Here is a 23,248-nt window from a genome sequence, read left to right as displayed (position 1 = left end):
AGTTTGTACTTCAATTGTTTAACCAAACATCGGATTAATAATTTTATTGGACTATTAGTCCAATCCCAAGCTCATGTCTACCCAAACAAACATATATTATTATATCTTTAACCTTTTTTTTTTTTCTTTTTGAAAAAAGTAGTGTGTTCTTAGAACAGTATTCAACATTGCTACGAGCCACGCGATCATGTGAATTCTATTATTTAGGGACAAATCATTACATGATTGTGTGGTTTTGAACTTATAACAATTCTAACGTCATGTTATAACAGTTGTTAAAAATCAAATTATAATGTAATTTGACAAAAATTTAACTCTCGACTGTCTATCAATATTATATCAAATTATAACATGACCAGATCTTGTATAGAACAAAACTCTTTCTTATTGTCTTTCTTATAATGAGGAGTACTTGTATTTTTATTTAATTTTTTGAGAGATAAATAAAAGAAAAGAAGTGTTGTATACATAAAAATTATACATAATTACGATTCAGAATGCTGTTGCAACCTTGCATCCTTTCACTTTAAAAAATTAAATTCAATGTAAGCTATATTTTCAAATTTGTCATTCTATATTAAAATTCTAATGGTATATGAAGAAATAACTTTTGCATAAAGCTTCCAAGTTGCTCATAATTGGTTAGTGCACAACTTGCGCCTTGTTTGGCAACAACTTTTTCTTGTGCATTACTTTAGAGAAAGTATAAAGTTTCAAAAAAAAAAAAAAAGAGTTGAAACCGTTAAAAAGTCTCTCAAATGTGTTTGGACCATCAATTTTGGTAAAAAATTGAAAAGAGGGAGAGAAAAAAAAAAAAATGAATTCACATCTTATTTATATTTTTTCCCTCTCTTATCAGATTCCTATTCAAATTTATGATTCAAACACAACCTAAATGAATTTAAAAATTTAAATTGTGAACGTGCAACAAAACAAAGTTACAAGGTCCTGTTTAGTGTAGTTGTTAAGACAGATTATAAATTATAACTTAACAAATTATAGATTATGATTTTAATTAGAAACTATTAATTTATTTGGTATAACTGTTGGATTATAAATTTAAGTTGTTGAATAGTGTCTGTTAAATAAGCTGTGAAGTAACTTTTTCAATTAACTTTTATTTTTTATTATTCACTATTTGTCTATATTTCTCATAAAAGATAATAATAATATTTTACAGTCCATTTGTGTCTTTTTCTATTTCTAAGACAATTAAAAATATCTAAGAGTATAACCGTGAATTAACATGCCCACAGCAAAAACTGATAATCAGAAACAAAGAGTGAGCAGTTTCTCAAAATCAACTTTTTTGACTTAAAATAAATTGTTAAAATCAGAAACTGTTTGAAATAAGTATAACTAAACAGTTCAAAATAACTTTTTAAAGACTAGAAGCCATAAGTTGGTTAAAAAAACACCCCACCAAACACCCCCAATATAAGTCAAGCCTTGAAACCCCAAGATGAATCACAGAATGAACAGTACAGTACATTAATGGGATTTGAATAATTTAGTCAGAAAATCATTCCAGAGTTGGTCAACAAAAGTTCCTTACGAACATGAACCCATAAATATAATTGTAATATAAATGTGTATACATTTTTATCCTACATCCAAGTTGAGCACCCTAATACCAGCCAAACTAGAATATTCACACATACCTAAACCAACCAAAAAAACAGAGGAGAGAATTTTCAGCTCAAGAAATTTCTATATCTTTTAATTATAAAACATCTGTATAGCAGATTATAAAGGGATCTATGATCCAAGCATATTACAACACAAGACCCAAAAAAACAAAAAGTCGCTTTAATACGGGGCCTGAAACTGCAGCTTAAAATTTAAGACTTTTCATGGCAAAAGGAACAACATGAGCCCATGAAATTTCTAAATCTACGATGTTAAAAGACATAGAGCTCACGATCCAATCAGTTTCTTCCATCTGGCATATCCTAGAATGAGCAGGAAAAGTAATACACAGGCAGCAGTAATGACTCCAACGAAGATGTTGAATATCCCGTTAATTTTGTACAATTGACAAGGGATGTTCATACCAAACATCCCAGCTATCAGAGTCTCGACAGCAATAGCAAACGATGCAATGGTCAATACCAGCTGCAGTTGAATAAGTTCATTTCGCTGGTTGTCAAGTTGGATATTGACATAATCCTCTGTGTCATCAATATACTCACGGACCTGCAAATATCACAGAAAATAATTTTCTCATAAATGTAATTATTATCTCTTTGGGAGAAAGAAGAACATCAATGCATTATTATACCAGATACCAACATATTGTCATAAAGATCACAAGATGCCAAATGCCCCAGTCTAGAAAACCTTGCCTTCATATATAACCAAAACTCTAAAAACTTAATACAACAACAGAATGTCCTCACATCTTAGAATATGGATTTAAATATTCAGGCTATGGCAAGAATGAAGAAGAGGAATGGGAATCTAATTCCAAGTCTCATTCATTCCGTTGTGTGGGTGTGTCCAAGACAAGAAATGTGAGCAGCAGGTTTACCTTCCAAAACAGAATGAGATTACCACAACAATTGGGAATCTCATTTCCACACCCCCAATGGGAAGTTCACATTCTCAAACTACCCAAGCAGAAAAAGAAAGACGGAACAATAATATCTAGAATTTCACTATTTTCAAATAGAGAATTCCCAAGTGATCCAAACATTAAGGTTGTGCTTGGTTGGAGGATTCGATGAGAGAAATGGAAAGGAAAAAGGAAATGCAATCCCACTTTTTGTTTGGTTATAATGAAAAACACCGGAAAAAAGAAAGTGAGAGAAATACAATCCCACCTTTTGTCTTTTGGGTTCACTTACACTATGTTTGGTTTGGGGATTTGAGGAGGGATTTGGAAAGGGGAAGGGAAAGGGAAAAGTTAGGTGAAATGCGAATAAAATATACCTACATTTCACATAGTTTTACACACCTTTTCCCTTTCCCTTTTCAAATCCCTCTCCAAATCCTCCAACCAAACACAGCATTAGGCTCTTTTCTTTCTCTATTTCCCAACTCAACCAAACATAACTTGAAATTTGAATCCTATCAATTCTTTCACCTTTTCTTTCTATTTCCCTTTCTTACAATGCTCTGTTGGAATCTTGAGGCTTTCAAGAGAAAAGAAAATGTATGGGAAATGAAATTACTTGTACATATTCATTTTTTATGGATGACTAAATAAAGAATAAAAAAGAGGAACCATTTATTTTCTTCTCATTTTCCAAACCCAACCAAAAAAAACAAAGGAAAAAAAAATCTTACTTCATTTTCTTTACCTAAATTTTCCATTTCCTTCTTTTCCCCAAACCAAGATCCAAACATAGCCTTCAATTGCATTGACACACAAATTTTGTTACTAGCAATGAAGTCCTCGTAATGGGATCCCCATTAATTCTCCTTGAACTCTGTCATCCAAACATAGCCTTAATTTCACTTAAGGTACTTTTCCAAGAAATATTCAGGGAGCACCTAAATAATAATTCTCAAAATTGAAATCCCAAGTTTAAAGCACTTGATAGAAAATTGATCAACAAAATTTAGCTATATTTCTTTCCTTAACAGCGCAATTCTTTTTTCCGCAAACCATTGTTAAGCAATTAGGATCTATCATATATCTTACTAATTGTTTTGACGGCTGGGTGGGCCCACCACAACTATGATAGTAAAAAGGCTCTAGTGTAATTATTGTCTTGTCTAGCAAAACGTTAAAAGATTATGGTAGCATGGAGAACTTGCTTACAGTACCCCTTTTCTATAGATAGAAGTACGTTCTCTAGTTAGGAAGAATGCCAGTGGAAAGTTCATCAGTCCCTTCTCTACAGATAGCAGTATTCTTCAGCAAGAATCCCAGTGGTAAAGTACAGCAGCCTCCAAGATTTTCAAACAAGGAACTAAACTTCATAAAGTCGGAACCAAAGTATACAAAAGCAATAGTAATTTGCTGAATGTTGATTAAGCTTAGTGAAAAGTAGTTTTCATTTTCAACTACATGTTTATCTCAAAATTTGCAATTTTAAAAATTCATTACTTAAATATATCATCACCAGAAATTTAATACTAAAATTTCTCAATACTTAATTTTCAGTTTTATCAAACAGGCCGGATTGCAATGACCGAAAGTCACAGGCATTATAACATTGAGAAAGGTTCTCTTTTTTTTGGAGGGGTACAATTGAGAAAGGTTAGTACGTCACCGTCACAAAATACTTTTAAGCCTGCGAAATTAGCTTGATATCCAACCAGATATATAACGTGCATATAAAAAAGTAAGTGATAATTCAATGCAGGAACAACTTTCTTAAGATGGTTTATTGTAATTAGTCTCCTTTGAATTCTGCCCAAGCTACAGTTAAGAAGAAATGAAGAATAATACTTACAGAGAGTATCTTGTTACGAGTCCCATCCAGCTGCATGAAATAAGCCTCGAGCAACATCTCCAGGTCTTCCACATCATGGTCACCCAAATAGTTGCTTGACACCAAACTTGCACTCCTGATAGAGCCAAAACGGCGAAGATGTGGTCCAGCACTGACAATGCTATTTGAAGCTGTAGCTCCTAACAAAGCCTCAGATTGCTGATTCTGAATACATTTCCTTGTTAAGTATAAATGTGCCATGTCTTCATTGTCATCTAAAAGATGTTCAATTTCATCGCGCACCTAACATCAAACAAACATCTGTCTCATATTAAATAAAAAAAATAAAAGCAAAGGCATACCATCAATAACATGTAATAAATGTCAAGACCTATTTAGTCTAGGAGATACCAAACATTAACAGGAGATGCTTACTTAATTTCAACTCTGCTGGAAAATACCATAATTGTTAACAATGACACAAAAAGAACTCAATTAAAATTGGGAAACTAAACTTCCACTACACCTCCATAATTCAATCATAAACCTTCAGCTGCATCTATTGCACAATTTGATAGATGAGAAAATCCAACTAGTGGAGCCCGTGGCTTGCCCCAGTGGTACAGGCCTTGAAGCCAGCTCATGTGTACTGGGGTTCAAACCCCAACTATCCCTCCCCCAACCCCTCCCCTCCCTTGAACTGATCATATATATATATTCAACTTGTGGGAAACCGGAGTATATCCCACGCAAAAGAAGTCCATGTCCGAACTCTTTTCCATCCACAACTCAATATTGAATTGTTTACAGTATATTAAACTGCACCTGCATGCAATGGCCCCATAAGAGGCCACTGAAATGTATGACACATCTTATGGTACATGCCACTAAATTACAATAACGGGACAAAACATAGAAAGCTTATCATGAGGGAGTAGATGATATCGTTGCTTTCAGGGTTGATAATTAATATTGTTCTAATCTTGGAATAAGACAGCTTCTGGCTAAGGTTGAAATTTGAAGCAATTGACATAAACCACAAAGGAAAGTAGGCTTTTGTAACTTGCCCTAAAAACTAACCATAGAAGGGGGTGTAACTTTAGTAACCAACCTGACATTGTCCGGTCCAATAGAAAACCAATTTAGAACCGTATTGGTGAAAAAAGTTAACCAATGTTTTCATTCAAATCTGGGTTGATAGAAAGGAGAACTTAACATTATTTCTCAGAATCAAGGGTACTTCAGTAAGGTAATACTCGCACTTTTTTTCCCCATCAATTTTTTTGTTTCTTCTCTTTTTTACCTTTTAAGCGCTGGTGGGAGTGGGGGACAGAGGTACACATGCCTGCACCTGCCAACACCCGCCAGTAAACAACTGGACTTCTCCAGTTAACTAAGAAGCACAAACACACGACATGACATAGACGTGCCGACTGGACAATTTTCAAAAATGCATGACTCAATGTGGGGGCACTCACAAAATTTATAGTTTGAATATATCATTCAGAGAATAAAAAAAATGCAACATAAAACTAATTCCTATAAATCTACACTATTTTTCTCTAATCATTGTATCCCTGGATATTTTGGTCAAACTTATTAGTTTCATGGTGTCTAAGTGATGGACACTGGTGTCTCCCAAGTGTCCAAAGCATGTCCGGGTCCAAAGAATTTTTTTTTTTTTGTGAAAAAAGGGACACGTTTAAGTAGCTAGCAGGACCACGATCTTCAATGTAAAACAAAACATCATCCTCAAGCAGCTAGCTACACTGATCTGCAATTAACACTGATGTTCCATCTAAAAGTTGTACATAGTTCTAAGCAGTCTTGAATCTTTCACATCCCCAGACCTCAAAATTTATTATGAACATCTCTATCTCTAGAAATGTCAACTAGCAGGGAGTTCTTATCTCTGTCATCATTCTCAGACACCTTGATTTCTAACACAAGACATGGTACACTAGGGATGCAAACGTAACTCAATAAAACATCCTACAAAAAGATTGGCCTTCAAATTTTGGATGGCATAAAAAAAATAAAAAAAATAAAAAGGTAGGATTCTGCAACAGCAGGGTTCTAGCATGATGCCACAAATTCCAATTCATGCAAAGTTAACAATTAAAATGAGGCTACTGATCGAGCAGGCCCTTTCCTCTTTTCTCACATTAATATTTTCAAAATTTTCCATGTCTACATTGATGAAAAAATAACCGGCAAGTGCACCAACACCGTAACATAAGTAATCTGTTATCTAATAGAAGAAGCAATAAATAAAGTTTACCTTTTGTACCCGTGCAAGCAAACGGGTCAGATTGCTTTTCAAACTCCTTACGTGCTCAAGATTTTTGGTGCTAACATTCCTTGCCAGTTCATCCAACACAGGGTAAGCATCTCTCTCAAGGTCTGCCACACTGGAGTCCAGATATGTACAAACAACTTCCAATGCAATCTCAAGAACTTGAAACTCAAATGGGAGTTCACACTGCAGACCTTCCACAGCTTCAGGAACAGGTAGCCATTGTCCCCCAGTTGACGAACACATTTCATTGTCTTGTACATCCATTTGGCCCCCTCCTTGGATCTTGGACAGGCTTTTATGAGGAATTTGTTGCCTCAACTGATCCACAAACGGAAGAACCTCCTGCCGGAGAGGATCAAGCAACAGTACTTCTTCAGCTGTAACTATAGCCTTTATAAACTCTAAGTTGACAACCATGGCTTTCTCCCTGGCTGCAAGAGAAGGGAAGAGGAGGGGGAGGAACCAACATTACTCTCTCATCACAACCAACTAATATATACAAAGTTGTCCATCTATGTAGGTATCACTAGCAGCAAATAAAAGAAAAATAAATTACTCCAAGATCATTATAACTAAAAGAGACCAGGGGGTTTCTTGATGTCAGAACACATGAATAGGAAATCAAAACAGCATTATTAGGGGATAAAGAAATGAAAACAAGAACTAAAGGGTTGTTTGATAACTCCATCAAGTGCTTAAATCTAAATATTTTTTCACCTACTAAACGTACCACTAAATGCTAAATACACTCATCAAAATGTGATTTTCACATGTAATTAATGGACAAACTTAAAATTCCAAATTTTGGAATAAAGCATCCAAAGCCCAAGAGACACAAGCACAACAAGGATTCATTTTAAAAGACTACAAGAAATATATAAGAACATAAAGAGAACTGGTGCTAGCATGAAGTTGAAAGTTGTAACAAACATTGCCAAGGATTCAAAGGTTCAATATTGACCCAAAGCCTTGACATCATTGTAATACCCTAAGGCCATGTTTGTTTGGGTGGACTGAATTAGGTTGGATTAGCATTCCCATGACTAATAGTCCTAGGACTACGAATCCCTTTAGATTGCATATCCTATCCTATATTTGGATTGAGTTAGGATTATAAGGAGGAATTAACAAAATATTATCCAATCCGATGTTTGTTTAAGGGGATTGGAATGGATAGGATATGACAGGACATGAGACATCCAACATATTGACCATAATACCTCTATTATGGTCATTTGATAAGTTAGTCCAGACTTTGACTTAGGGATGTCCTAAATAAGTGCATTTTTTGTCTTTTTGGGCTAAAAAGTTGAGGAAAAAAATATGGACGTTAGGATTAACTTTTTGACTTTTTATGAAAAAATGTGTATTAAAAAATTGTATAAGTAAGTGTGTAGGAGAAGATAGGATAGGAGGCCATACGGACTGACAGTGGATTGGCAATGGAGTAGGCTGAGTGAGTAGATGAGAAAATATTGTCTCCTTCTCAGGCTTTGATTGGATGGTGTTGTCTGGCCCGTGGGGGCCCACCACGAGTCCCGTTTTTCTAATCGAAACCGTTCAATGCGTGGAACTCGTCGAGTACTATATGCTTGTAAAAAATCATGTTAATTGGATACCAATAGCTATATGATCGTGTTAATTTTTTTTGTTAACTGTTAACTATAACACCATCCATTTTTATACAAAACTGATTTGATCATGTAGTTAGCGATATCCGATAGACGTGATTTTTTGCAGGCATATAGTACTAGACGAGTTCTACATATTAAACGGTTCAGATTATCAAAACGGGACCCATGGTGGGCCCCCACGGGCCCAACTTTACCATCCAATTTTGTGATTGGCCAGTTGTAATATTTTTTTTTTTCTCTGTCACTGACTACTTGATCACGTCAATACCAATCTTGGGCCAAAAAGTTTATTTATTTTAATATTTGTATATTAATTTTTTTTTATGAATAGTGATAATTTTTTAATTTTTTTGGGTAACTTTTTGGCTTTTTCTAAGGTTGCCAAACTAGTCCTTAGTCCCCCAATTTATATCTCAACCCCTACGTGGGATTGAATAGTCCATCATATATGGGATACCATATCCAGATGCATTGTTAGTTCATACTTAAATTTTTTAACCAAATATCGGATTAATAATTTTATTGGACTATTAGTCGAATTCCAAGCACATATCCGTCCAAACAAACATGGCCTAAGTGTTATTGCATAACATGTGCATGTTTTTATTTCGTACTTACCCGTTAACAAAATTGCTTCAATGAACGAACAAGGTATGATGAAACAAGTGCCATCAATTCTTAGGTGCCATCAATTCCTATATTCCATTCCACCTCATACCAGAATATCCTACAACCATGATCGTATTTACAACCATGATTGTAACATACAAGCACGCTTTTGAGCCCAATGTCCACATCAACAACACTATCTCAATTGTAGCCCTTTCCTTTCTCCTGCACTCACCTAGCCCTTTCTAGTATGATCACAAAGAAATTTTTCTCTATGAAAATTAAAATTTCTCTAAGTCGAACAAAATTTCTCTGTGAAAATTATTGAGGGATCTTAACTACTATAAAAATATTATATGTCATTTATCTTATAAAATCTTAATCTCATGAACCTTAAAAAAAAAATTCCCTTTCTGTAATGTTATTGTTTATTAATATAATGTTTATCATGTTCTCAAAAAAAAACAAAAACAAAAATATCACGCTTGTGCTTTTTTTTCAAAAGTTCTGATCAATCAGACTAATCATGTTAGTTACTAATTTTGTAACTTAAACTTTTTAAATATAATAATATTAAAATATTACATCTAATTCTCTGATTTTTCACTTTTTTAAAATTACAAATACATTTATTGAGATTTATTTAAAATATAATTAACATTATAGTTGTAAAAATTACATCCCGCTCCTTGAAATTTATAATTTCATAACAAATAGTCTCTTTTATTAATAAATCATCAAATCAATTAATAGTTTTTAATTATATCATAAATTTATTTTAATTAATAATTCAATAATTTTATCATTATATAGGAAAATAGTTAAGAATTTATTGGATTAGCATTTTCATGACTAGTAGTCCTAGGACTACGAATCCCTTTCGATTGTGTATCTTATCCTATGTTTAGATTGAGTTAGGATTATAAGGAGGGATTAACAAAATATTATCCAATCCGATGTTTCTTTAATTGGAATAGATAGCATATGACAGGACATGAGACATCTAATATATTGACCATAATATCTCTATTATGGTCATTTGATAAGTTAGTCCAGACTTTGACTTAATCCTTCAATTTATATCTCACCCCCTACGTGAGATTGAATAATTCATCATATGTGAGATACCATATCCGGATGCATTGTTAGTTCATACTTAAATTTTTTAATCAAACATCGGATTAATAATTTTATTGGACTATTAGTCCAATCCCAATCACATGTCTACCCAAACAAACATGGCCTAAGTGTTATTGCATAACATGTGCATGTTTTTATTTCGTACTTACCCGCTAACAAAATTGCTTCACTGAACGAACAAGGTATGATGGAACAAGTACCATCAATTCTTAGGTGCCATCAATTCCTATATTCCATTCCATCTCATACCAGAATACCCTACAACCATGATCATATTTACAACCTTGATTGCAACATACAAGCACGCTTCTGAGCCGAATGTCCACATCAACAACACTATCTCAATTGTAGCCCTTTCCTTTCTCCTCACTCACCTAGGCATTCAACACCTTTGCAAGGAATTTAAATCCAGCCTATATGTTGAACCCCCCTGCAACTTAAATTCATGACATGATGCTAGCTATAATACCAAATGTTAGGTCTAACATAATTCTTATATCCCGTACCTAGTGGAATATTCCAATGTATGTTTCATACCTAGGGATGGCAATGGGTTGGATTTTTCGTGCGAATTTTTTATTTTAAACTCAAGTATTTTGATAATACAATTTCATACTTTAATCCTTATAGTTTTAACCTTCCTACTACCCCCCTATAATTTACCCTACCCTACCAATATTTTCCCAAACAATTATTTATTAAAATCAGGTTGGGACAACAAATACAATCGAGTCGTAATTTTCCCTCCCTACTCATACCATTTGGGCGATCCTAACATACACTAACAAGGAATGAAAAAAACAAAAAGAAAACAAAAAAAATCAATTAAAGGTCACAAAAGGTAGAAATTAAATTGCAAGTATATATATACACATGAATGCAGATATGTGTCTCTGAATTGGCTTTCTTATTTATCAAAAAAACAGAAGAAGGTATGTATGTGTATGTGAATGCTTGTGTGTGTGAAAATGGATCAAAGATTGATTTGAAAATGAAGGAATTACCAAGGATATTGGAGGAGTGAGAGAAGATGGGGCCAAGAATCCTCAAATCCCTAGCCGGAATCGACGCACGCTTAATAATCATGCTCTTATCGCACTCGATCAGCTCCGATTGCCCGAACTTGTCGAACCGCATCCACAGCTTCGCCCCTCCGGCCTTCTTCTTCGGCTTGATCGACGTCCCCGCCGCCACCATGGCGGAGATCGAGTTATTCACGGCGGCAGCGGCGGCGTTATTCGGCGACTGCGCATCAATAGCATTGTTCGGCAACAGAGACACCACCTCAACCTCCGTGTGCGGCGGTTTCTTCATCCGTCGACGGCTGCTCGTCCGGCGAAATGAGAATGGCCCCTTCCCCATTCTCTCTCTGAAACCTAATGCCTTTCTTCTGGTTCTCTCTCTCTAGATTTATATGTTTGTCTGTCTAGGCCATGAAAAAGGAATGGAGGAGAGAAGGATGGTTGTCTTCTTCTTCTTCTTCTTCTTCTTCGGATGATTCTTGTGCGTCTTCTTCCATAAACAAGCCTTTTCTTTCAAAGATTCGCAGAGGCAAGCGCGACGAAGCTGTGGATGCTAATAAATAATGCAACAACTAACCTGTGCTCTGGTTAATTTCTTATTTATACCCTTTTAATTATTAATAATTTTATTTCTTTAATTTTTTCTAGTCTTTAATTTTTGTATTGTTGTTTAGTTGAATAGCCTTTGAGGTTTGATGTCTGATTTATGTAAGAGAAACTAATGAAATACCCCTTTTTAATTTTGTTTAGTAGGGGAGATTTTAAGGTATTTTTTTATTAGTTAAGGTTTTTTAATATTTTTACAAAAAAAAAATTGATTCAAATAAATTTTAGTCTCGACTTAAAGAAATTTTAAAATTTGTCTGATATGATCACAGAGAAATTTTTCTCAGTAAAAATTAAAATTTCTCGTAGTCAAACAAAATTTCTCCGTGAAAAATATTGAGGGATCTTAACTAGTATAAAAATATTGTATGTCATTTATCTTATAAAATATTAATATCATAAACTTTAAAAAAAAAATCCCATTTATGTAATGTTATTGTTTATTAATATAATGTTTCTTATGTCCTCAAAAAAAAAAATCCAAAAATGCCGTGCTTGTGTTATTGTTTATTTTTTTTTCAAAAGTTATGATCAATCAGACTAATCATGTTAGACCATCTCCAACGGTGAACCAAAATTGATATCAGATTTAAATTTTGATGAAAAATGTACTTTTCTATGCTCCAACCGTTGCATCAAATGAATATCAAAATGAGAAATCAGCAAAAAAAGTATCAAACTGAGAACAAGTTCTGGATTTTATCAAATCACTGTTACTGACCATTGAAAGAGATGCATCGATTGCCCGACCGGTTGGTCAACCGGTTCATCAGATTATGCGACAGGTTTGGACTATGAGGGGTTTGAACTGGCTGAACTGATGGGTTTAAACTGGTCCGTGGCCTGAGCTGTGTAGGTGAACCGGTCAACCAGCCAGTTGACCGGCTGGTTGACCATCCGGTCGCCCGGTCTACGCATGAGAATGGTACTGCCTTGAACAGGTTTGGTTTGACAGGTTTGGTTTGAACAGGTAGAATTGTGGACTTGGAATAATTTGAAATAATTTGAAGGGTGATATAAATTTCAATTTCATTGAAAATATAATTCAAATTGTTATCTTTTATATAAATATTTTAAAATTAGTCGTTTCAGTAAATTTACCGTTGGATGGACAGAGTCTTTTGATAATTTGCCGCTCATATACATATTTTAAAAAGTAGCTCTTTTAATAAATTTACCGTTGCATGAACAGAGTTTTTTTAAAATTTACCGTTGATAATGTGTGCTATAAAATATATCAGTTTTGTATATCAAGATGACAGAGTCTTTTATTTTGAGAAGAGCATTACATTGTATGTTGTGAATTTTGTTTCTTCTGTGATTTTTCTCCTTTGAAACTTTAATTTATATTGTATACCATTCTAATATTTTTTACTATTTTACATATTATATGTACTGTATTTTTTTGAAGTTATGGAAGATTTTCAAATGTTTGAAGAATCACAAATGTTTCAGCACAACACTGATATTAATTTTGTGTCGGAAACTTCGCGAGAACAGAACACGCAGAGCAGTGATAATCATTTCATTTCAGAAACTTCTTGTGTTTCTCGTGGTAAAGCATTTACAATTATAGAAGATGAAACTTTATGTAGATCTTGGTTAGCAGTCTCTCAAGATCCCATTACTGGTAATAGTCAGACTATGGTTATATTTTGGGAACGAGTACTTGTTAATTTTAATTCACAATTGAGTGGTGAATCAAATCGAAACCATATTTCTTTGTCTCACCATTGGTCTGTCATGCAAAAGGCAATTAATAAATTTTGTGGTTTTCTTGAACAAATTCAACTGAGGCAACAAAGTGGAACAACTGAGGCAGACATGGTAACATTTATTTGTGTTATTAAATATCAAATTTCTTCTGTAAATGCATATTTGTTATTAAAATTGTTGTAATTTTTTCTTGTAGGTCGCTGAAGCAAAGCGGATGTATCATGTAATACAGAAAAAACACTTCACATTTGATACATGTTGGGATATTTTGCGCCGAAGTTGTAAGTGAGATGAATTTCGAACACAATCCAAAAAGAGTACGCAACATGCTTATCCATGTTCTAATCCACCAACTGGAGAATCTGATGCATTTCAATCCAACCAGAATAATGTTCTGCCCGAAGAACCATCTAATCCATCAACACAACCAATTGGTACTAAAGCAGCGAAAGAGAAGTTGAAGAATCAAACCACCCACGATAGTAGATTTGATGAAATGGCTGCCAACCAATCCAAACTGGTTGAAGTGTTATCAACTATTTCTGCTAGAACTATTAAGCGAGATGAACAAAAGGCGATCGACCGTAACCAGAAAGCTGCAGAGCGTCGAAGAAGGGCCGAAGATAGGGAGGAACAACTAAAACTCCTATCTATGATGAATGAAAGAGAACAACGAAATGAAGATCATAAAATAATGTCAATGGACATGACAAATTTAAATCCAATGCAAAGGGCGTACTACGAAGATCTTCAACGACAGATTTTATTTCGAACAACTAATAGATTACCTTGAAAGGTTCTGTATTTACTGGTTTCATCTATTGGTGTCATCTATTGGAAAAGGAAACGGAAAAACTGTGTACAATTATATGAAATGTGTCACTTGCGTTTTCTATATATGTAAAATGAGAAATTAATTAATTTGTGCTCAGTTTTTGTTTCTTGAGATGGTTGCGATCTATTCTCTACTGCTTCTTTGGATACCATATTGATTGGTAAAAACAAAACACACCAATTACTAAGTACTTATCATGAATGCAATTCTTCTTCATGGATATGTCAGATAAGGGGCTCATATATTTTTTTTTCTTCTACAATTTCCTACAACTATCTAAATGGGTGTTGTTCTTCTGTTACGCAATCAAGTCCAATGGGCTACATCTTCATATTGTTATAGATGATTATAATTCCAAGGTTTTATAATTTCACCCTTCATTCAATCTGCGTCTTATCTTCATCTCAATGAATCTCCTCTGTCTGATTTCTCAAATAAGAATATGTTGTCTCTTTGTACATACAGTATTACAGATAACTACTTACATATAAATACATCCTTTATTCTTTTCTTTGGTTACCATTACACCTTTCAAAAACTTTCATACAAATTTAAGTAATCAGAAACATTAATAACATATTACAGATTATGGTATGAGTGAAGGTCGAAAAGATGGTGCTAAAGTAATACCCAACCAAGATCATTTTATATCACATAATATTACAAAATCAGTACATTCATAAAAGAAATTTACCTAACAAAAGGTTGTGAAAATAATACAAGACAAAACAATGGAAACACATAATGGCACACCGATCAGCAGTCATTATCTGGTTGTGATGGAGGAGGGAAGTAGTGATGGTATATGTCATTTACACGATGCTCAATTCTATCAATGCGATTGTTTGCCATGTCATGACGTCTTCTAATGTCCAAACGAAACTCACCAAATTGTTCAATTAATGAGTTCTGTGTAGTGGCAAATGTCTCAAACTGAGTACCCAACGAATTGACCTGATTAGCCATTTGATGTTCCCATTCAACGCGTTGATTATAACGTTGTTCTTCTATGGCCAAAAAATCAGTCCAATATTGAGGTGGTTCAGTTGATGGCATCACATTGACAGGAGGATCTTGTCGACCATCATCTGGTGGGACTTCATCCTCTGAATCTTCTGCAGCATTATCATTTCCCATTAAATTGGCGGCTGCACCAGCACGATTCACAGTATATTGCGTAATGGGTGAACGGATTTTGATCTCCATTTCATTTGCAAGATGAACCTTAAAATATTTGAAAATTTTTGTCAAGAGCGCCCAAACAGTAATGACCGGCCCATTTCTTGATTTGCCAGCACCATTTCTTTCATAATTATGTAAGGCACATCTAACTTCTGCCCAACCTCAAAACAGTATAACAAATAGGCATTAAAATATGGAACCGCATCATGATGTCCTTTTTTCGGAGTGACATTTTCCACAATCCACCGGTGGAGGATGCGAAGATAAGATTTTAAATGTCTTGCTTGTAGACTAGTTCCAGTAAATCTGTTTTGACATATAGTAGTATATACATCAGAACCATTACCGACAATATTAACTAACTCAGCCTCAGTCTGAAAATAGGTATTTTCTTCACCTACCTCAACTCCAATAATGCGTGCCAAAGTAGGAACATCAAACTGTACACCCTTTCCTTTCACATATGAGATAAGAGTAAAATTTCCATCTTCTTCATGAGTAACTCTTAGGTGAACATAAAAAAGGGATACTAGCCGTGGATATACCTTTTGGGGTAAATTAATTAAATTTAGCCATCCCATTGATTCAAGTTTACTAACTAGTAGTGCATCATATTGAGGTGGCAGATTGACCCTCCTCCCTGTTACAATAGGTCGGCTTGAGAAATTTTGAAAGGCTAGTTCATGACTTTCACTGAGAAATTCATCTGTAGGATATGACTGATTTTGAGGCTGTTGTTGTTCGCGTCGTTGAGGGTTAGAACTTTCACCAGCTTCTGTTCTCACTCTTTTAGTTCTAGGCATGATGTAAATATCTGTTGAATTTTAATAAAAATGTGCTATAATGAAGTAATTAACATAAACACTGTCTTTTAAAATGCTTACTGAAAACATGAACTTATAATTAAAATGTAGACATGTATTTTTAATGAAGCATGGCCACTGAAAATTTAAGAACATAGTAATGTAGTATAAAAGCATGCAGATTTAAGTATTCAGTACATATCAAATGAATGTAGCTCATGTTTTAAAACATGAGCACTAAAAATTCAGTATTGTAGTTCAGGTTTTAGTAAATTACATTCATTTTATAGAACTACAAAGTAACATCAAGTACAAATCAAAATATTGTTTTGTAGTACAGGTTTTAATAAACTATATTCATTTTAAAAACATTAAAGTAACATGAAGAAAAAATCAAAATCTTGATCTGTAGTTGAGGTTTTAATAAACTAATGTCATTTAAAAAACATTAAACTCAACTCTTGTTCTGTGGTTGAGGTTTAAATGAACTACATTAATTTTCAAGACATGAAAGTAAAAAACATTCATTTTCAAAACATGAAAGTAAATAAACTCATGTTCTGTGGTTGAGGTTTTAATAAATTACATGTATTTTGAAAACAAGAAAGTAACATCAAGTGAAACTTAAACAACATTAATTTAGAAAACATGAAAGTAACATATAGTGAAATTATGTTCCTGTCTTCTATAAACCAGTTGAAGAATTGAGTGGCATGCACACTGGAACCAAAAAAAAAAAAAATTGAAAAGGCCGGTTGACCAACCGGTTGCCCCGTGAATCACCTTGCTCCAATAATGCTGCCTTTTGGTTCTGTTTTGATGATCTGCCTTGTTTTGATGATCTGCCTTGTTCCTCTGTTCCTACTGATGCTGCTTTCGTGATGATGGAGATTCACACTTGAAAATGTAGAGTGTGTGGTTAGAGGGCTTCAGTGAAACCATGTGAAATGTGAATGTGGTGATGGCAATGTTCAGATGATATAGAGGATGGTAGGTGGTTGAATTGATATCTTCTGAATGGTAGGTGGTTCAATAAATGATTTTATATCATATAGTTCAATGTCTGTAGGGTCAATGTTGAATGTGGCAGAAAAGTAGGTTGAATGCATCAACATCAAAGTCATTTACGGATGGCACAAATAATTGATGCCACAAATAATGCAGAAATAATTTATGGAATGGCACAAATAATTGATGCCACAAATAATGTATGGCATAAATACATTGAATAATGCACACATAATGTATGCATTGAATAATGAAAATGCATTGAATTTAAAATAAATATACATACAAATACATTGAATATACATACTGAAATGCATGCAATCAGTCAAATTATAAATATTGAAGATAAATCCTTACAAAAAAAATTATTAGAATGCACAAATAATGGCATGCATGATGAATCCCACGAGCCAGACCCTTACTTAATTGAATGCTTCATTTGATGAAAAAATTGAATGCTCCAATCCTCACTTCTTAAAAATGCCAAACCCTTAATCATCAAATCTTTTTAAAAATTCCAAACCTATTCCCAAAAGTTTGAGAATCACGAATTTGGTAAAAAGCTTTTTTTTTGCCTTGATTTGATGAAACAACTGTAAAAGTTTGATGTAGATTGGAGGTGATTTTTACTAAATTTGTCATCAAATTTTAATTTGATAAAAGATTGAAGATTCTTAGGAAATGTGTGATTCACTGTTTAAGGATGGAAGGGAATCAATGAGTAATGGTAGGAATATAAATACAAAACACGAGACAAATATGTCTCATATGAAATGTGATGTACATGATATGAGATCCACATATAACACTCATTTCATGTAAAACATATATGTCATATTTTATATTTCATATTTGTGTTCCTACACTTATTGGGGAATCAATAGTGAACCAAACTTGCAACTCCAAAACAGAATTATAAAACTCCAAAACAGAATTGTCATACTGAAATAAATTATTTTGATGATTGTTATAAATTGAACAGAGAACAATTACGAATATTGAAGATTGGATCACCACAATAGCACATCTAATCACATAACTTCTGCGTTACTTGGTTAATATAGTGCATCATAATGAAGATTACAAACAAGACAACCTTCTATTTCTTTACTAAACAAAATTACAAAATATATCTGTGGTGAATCTAGTTTTTACCACGAAGATGCCACATATGTTCTATTAAATCATTACGGAGGGCATGATATGCATTTTTATCCCTAATACCTAAATGACGAGACAAAAATGATTCAAAGTCATTGGTAGGAGTAGAGGAAAGTTGCACTGGTGTGTTGGTAGATGAAATTTCATAATCAAAATCAAGGTGCTCCTCCCTCTCATCTTCAACAATCATATTGTGTAATATAATGCAAGTCTTCATTATGTTGGCAAGCATTTTTGGATCCCAAAAACGTATAGCACCACCTATAATTGCGAATCGAGATTGGAGGACTCCGAATGCCCGCTCGACATCTTTCCTGGCAGATTCTTGCATCATTGCAAAATGTTGTCTCTTTGCTCCTTGGGGAGAAGAAATTGTTTGAACCAGTGTTGCCCATTGCGGGTATATACCATCAGCAAGGTAATAACCCATATCGTAACTATGTCCATTAACAGTGTAGTGGACAGAGGGAGCCTTACCTTGGGCAAGATCAGAAAACAAAGGTGACCGGTCTAATACATTCAAGTCATTGTGTGACCCAGGCATTCCAAAAAATGCATGCCAAATCCATAAGTCATAAGAAGCTACTGCATCAAGAATAATGGTTGGCTTTTTTTGATGGCCTACGTATTGACCTTGCCATGCTTTTGGACAATTTTTCCACTCCCAATGCATGCAATCTAAACTTCCCAACATACCCGGAAACCCCCGAACCTCGCCAATAGCAGGTAACCTAGCAATGTCAGTTGGTGTCGGAGATCTCAGATATTCTACTCCAAAGATTTCAATGACTGAATAACAAAATTGTTGCAAACTTTGAATCACAGTGCTTTCCCCAATACGTATGTAATCATCAACTGCATCTGCTGCGACACCGTATGATAATATTCTCATCGCTGAAGTCATTTTTTGTAGGGCAGATAATCCAAGTACATGAGCCGCATCTTGTCTTTGAATAAAATATGGATTGTGTGCTTCGATTGCATTCAAAATTTGCAAATACAAAGGACGACGCATTCGAAAACGTCTCTGAAATATTGTAGGTGAATACACTGGATTTGCAGCAAAATAATCTGCAAACAATCTGTCATGACCTTGCCTTCTATCTCTGCGTATATACTTGTGACCTACAATAGAACCCCCTATTTTCTTTGAGCTATCACTTGACTTAAGAATCTGAAGCATACTACTGGTATTCTGCTCATAAGCTGCTAAAAGTGTGATCATATATTCATCATCAGACTCCTCATCAGAGGAGGAGGAAGAAGAAGAGGATGAAAATGAAGTAAATATTATGGATTTCAAAGTATCCATTACCCTCTGTTTTTGTTTAAGATATGATCCTTGTGTAGTTGTCTAAGATATGATCCTTGTGTAGTTGTCTGGCATATAAATAATAATGTGTTTATATGAGATTTTGGTAAACCAATGGAGGGAAAAACAAATAGGAAAATAATTAGGAACAGAAACGGAGGGAAATCAAAAAAGAAAAAAAAAAAAAACATAAAGATTACCGGTCGACCGGCCGGTCAACCAACCTGTTGCCCCCTACCAGTTCACATCGGTCAGTTCACTTGGTTGGTTCAAATAGTTCAGTGGTTGGTTCAACACAGTTCAGAAAGGTTTTTAAAAAAAAAAAAAATTTTCCTCTACCCGGTCGGTCGACCATCCGGTTGTCCTGACTGATATTTGATGAAGGTGAACCGTTGGAGCGTGAAGTATCAAATTCAGGAAATGGCCATTTTTTAACTCAGATTTGGTGAAATATTAAGTTAACCGTTGGAGATGCTCTTAGTTACTAATTTTGTAACTTAAACTTTTTAAATATAATAATATTAAAATATTACATCTAATCCTCTCATTTTTCACTTTTTTTAAATTACAAATACATTTATTGAGATTTATTTAAAATATAGTTACATTATAGTTGTAAAAATTACATCCCGCTCCTTGAAATTTATAATTTCATACCAAATAATCTCTTTTATTAATAAATCATCAAATTAATTAATAGTTTTTGATGATATCAAAATTTTATTTTAATTAATAATTCAATAATTTTATCATTATTGTAACGCCCCGAAAATAAACCAACATGATCAACTCACATTAATTAACATCCACTAAGCCATGACAATGAACCATCCATCTTACATAGAAAAAGAGAGTGTTTATATAAAAGTTCACATGCGAATATGCATTCAATGATAAATGAATCACTTGAATCTATAGCATGTGAGGTATCTAATCTCAAAACAATAAAATGCCCTTAAGGGCTTACATCTTCCAAGACAGTAGCCCCGCTACATAAAATGGTCTCTCGGACCCAAACATATTAACCCTTGGCTTACAAAAATATCACAACAAAAATAAGGGCAAGACTACTCTTCACCAAAATACATCAACGCCCTCAGCTCGGTGGGATCACAATATCTTTACCTGCACCAAATCCCATATGGGTGACCATAAAGCCCAATAGAGAATTCTCGCAAAGTATATATAGTTATGCCTTTTTCCTCAACACAAAAGTAAATGTAAAAGCAATGCTATGCCAAGGTTAATCAATGAGGAAAAATATTCATTTCAATATACTGTTTCAAAATCACCATGTTCTCAATATTATCATATGATTTCATCAATTTCAAACTTCCAACATTAATTCAATGGGGGCGGTAAATACGACACTAGTAATCCCTAGGCTGGTGTCTGCAAGTAGGCTCAACAAGAACTACCAAACTGTCATTTTTACCGGTGCTAACCGGAAGGCTCGACACCTATCCGCGCGGTTTTCTGGTCTTTCACCGAGGACACTCAGGCCAACTTATCAAGGTTCATCTACACTCCCTATCCGGACTTACCACGTATTTACCCCATTCACATTACCATATTTCTCATACAAATCATTTTCTGTCATGAATGCAAATTCCTTCGATTGAGAACCACAATACACAATAATAAATGAAATGGTTTGCAATGCAATAATTTCCATAATTCATAACATTTCTTCATGTTCAAAGCCTTTACAATAATGCCACATTCACAATTTTCCCATTTATTTCTTCATTGTTCCCTTCACAAGTCAACCACATGTCATCCATTCATACCATAATTTCCTCATTTCACGAGTTATAGCAACATAGTCTCACCAAGAGCTACACGTAAAGCTTTCACAACAATTTACTACCTCTCAACACATTGAAAGTTTACCATTTTGCAAACACATTATGAAATTTATACCTATTCAACTTCAATTCAAAGATAGAAAAGAATTTCAAGAACCTTTCCATGTTCCTTCCAAAATCCCTAATTTTTAGGGTTTTCACCAAAAACCAAACCTTTCCCATCCCCATAAGGAAACCCCATCAAATCATCCTCTTGAGTTCAATAACTAAACAAGCCCACTAATATTTAGTAAAATGATTTGGGATTAAACCCATTTTGAAAACTCCACATTTTAGGTCACAAAATCAAAATCAACACTAATCTTCCAAGGAAACTTTTAAATCAACAACGACAATACATAACCTACATATATAACTCAAGAAATCCATACCTCAAAGTAGAAGCTCAAAGAAGAAGATGAGAATAAACTCAAAGTGCTCCAAAGCCCAACTTTTTCAGATCAACGTGAAGCCCACACCAAGCTCTACATTTTCTTCAAAGAGACTTGGGTAGAGACACCCAAGAACCAAGTGTATTTGTAGATAGAAGACGTATGTAGAGAGAGTAGGGCTGTTCACGGGTCGGTTTGGCTCGGATATACCCTTTACCTGTCAGCCGAACCGACACTCTCGGGTTAACAAATTAGTGATCCGTGGTCGACCACAGTGTGGTTCGAAATCGACCGAATTAAATAAGACGGTTTGACGGTCGGTTCAGTCGAATTCGAAAATCTAAGTAGATGAGAAATTTTTGTGTAAAATATTGAATTGAACTCATACTCATAAATATACATATATATACATATACACACATACATACATCTATGACAGCGTATGAAAAAAAATGAAGAAAAATGGAGAGAGAAAGAGAAAGACTCACCATCGTAGCTGTAACCATCTCCATCGCCATCGCAGATCATTGCTATTGCTAGCTGCCTCGTCTTAACCCCAATCATTACCATCAAAAGAAAGAGAAACACAGATGAACCATGAGGGAGAGATGACTTTGTCTCTCAAAGAAAGAGATGAAAAATGAGAGAAAGAGAAAGGCCAGAGACGAGATTAAAGAGAGAGAATAAAAGATTCTTCAACTTTTGGTCTACCTAGGGTTTATGAGAGAGAGAAGAAACTGTGAAGACAATACAGAGAGAGAGAGAGAGAGTCATCATTTTTGTTCTTTCCACGGTTTACGAGAGAAGAAAGAAGAGAGAGAGTGGGAACAAATGAGAGTAAAAGAAGGGAATGACTTTTCAATTTTGAGTCTTCCAAGATTTTATGAGATACATAAAGTGAAGAGATATTAATCTCTTTAGAAAGTGAAAGGCCACTCTATCAAGTCAATGACAGACTATTATGCATACTCCCAATGTAAATATAATATTTATTATATACTTATTATTGTTTCGGTCGGGTCGAAATCGTCGGATTTATATTTAAAAAAACCATTACCGACCGTGAATTTGTGAAATTTAGTTTAAAATAACCGCAGCCGACCGTTCTTCTCTTCGAAATCACCCGTGGTAGCCCGGGTCAGTCCGGATCGGACGGTTTGGGTGGGTATTTGGTTCATACGAACAGCCCTAAGAGAGAGAGTGTACCGGATCTAGGGTTTGAAGGAAGAAGAGAGTGAAAAAGTGTGCAAAAACACGCTGTTGTGAACTGATATACTCGAGGCTCGCTCGAGCGAATGAG

General features: G+C 34.4%; 2 protein-coding genes across 2 annotated transcripts; one reads left to right on the top strand and one right to left on the bottom strand.

Moving 5' to 3' along the window:
* Window positions 1-1,533: 1,533 nt before the first annotated feature.
* Window positions 1,534-11,784, bottom strand: LOC114320680 (magnesium transporter MRS2-4). The gene is made up of 4 exons (XM_028267750.2): window positions 11,069-11,784; window positions 6,664-7,112; window positions 4,404-4,685; window positions 1,534-2,196 (listed from the first exon to the last, which is right to left on the bottom strand). The coding sequence occupies exons 1-4, from the start codon at window positions 11,424-11,426 to the stop codon at window positions 1,918-1,920; spliced, it is 1,368 nt and encodes a 455-aa protein (XP_028123551.2). The 5' UTR covers window positions 11,427-11,784; the 3' UTR covers window positions 1,534-1,917.
* Window positions 11,785-13,105: 1,321 nt separating this feature from the next.
* On the top strand, window positions 13,106-14,201 carry LOC145813727 (uncharacterized). The gene is made up of 3 exons (XM_082909624.1): window positions 13,106-13,519; window positions 13,605-13,631; window positions 13,794-14,201. The coding sequence occupies exons 1-3, from the start codon at window positions 13,106-13,108 to the stop codon at window positions 14,199-14,201; spliced, it is 849 nt and encodes a 282-aa protein (XP_082765750.1).
* Window positions 14,202-23,248: the final 9,047 nt, after the last annotated feature.

Source organism: Camellia sinensis, chromosome 2 (assembly GCF_055761805.1).
Source record: "Camellia sinensis isolate YWXY chromosome 2, ASM5576180v1, whole genome shotgun sequence".
Lineage (NCBI taxonomy): Eukaryota > Viridiplantae > Streptophyta > Magnoliopsida > Ericales > Theaceae > Camellia > Camellia sinensis.
This window is presented reverse-complemented; position numbering and strand designations above follow the sequence as displayed.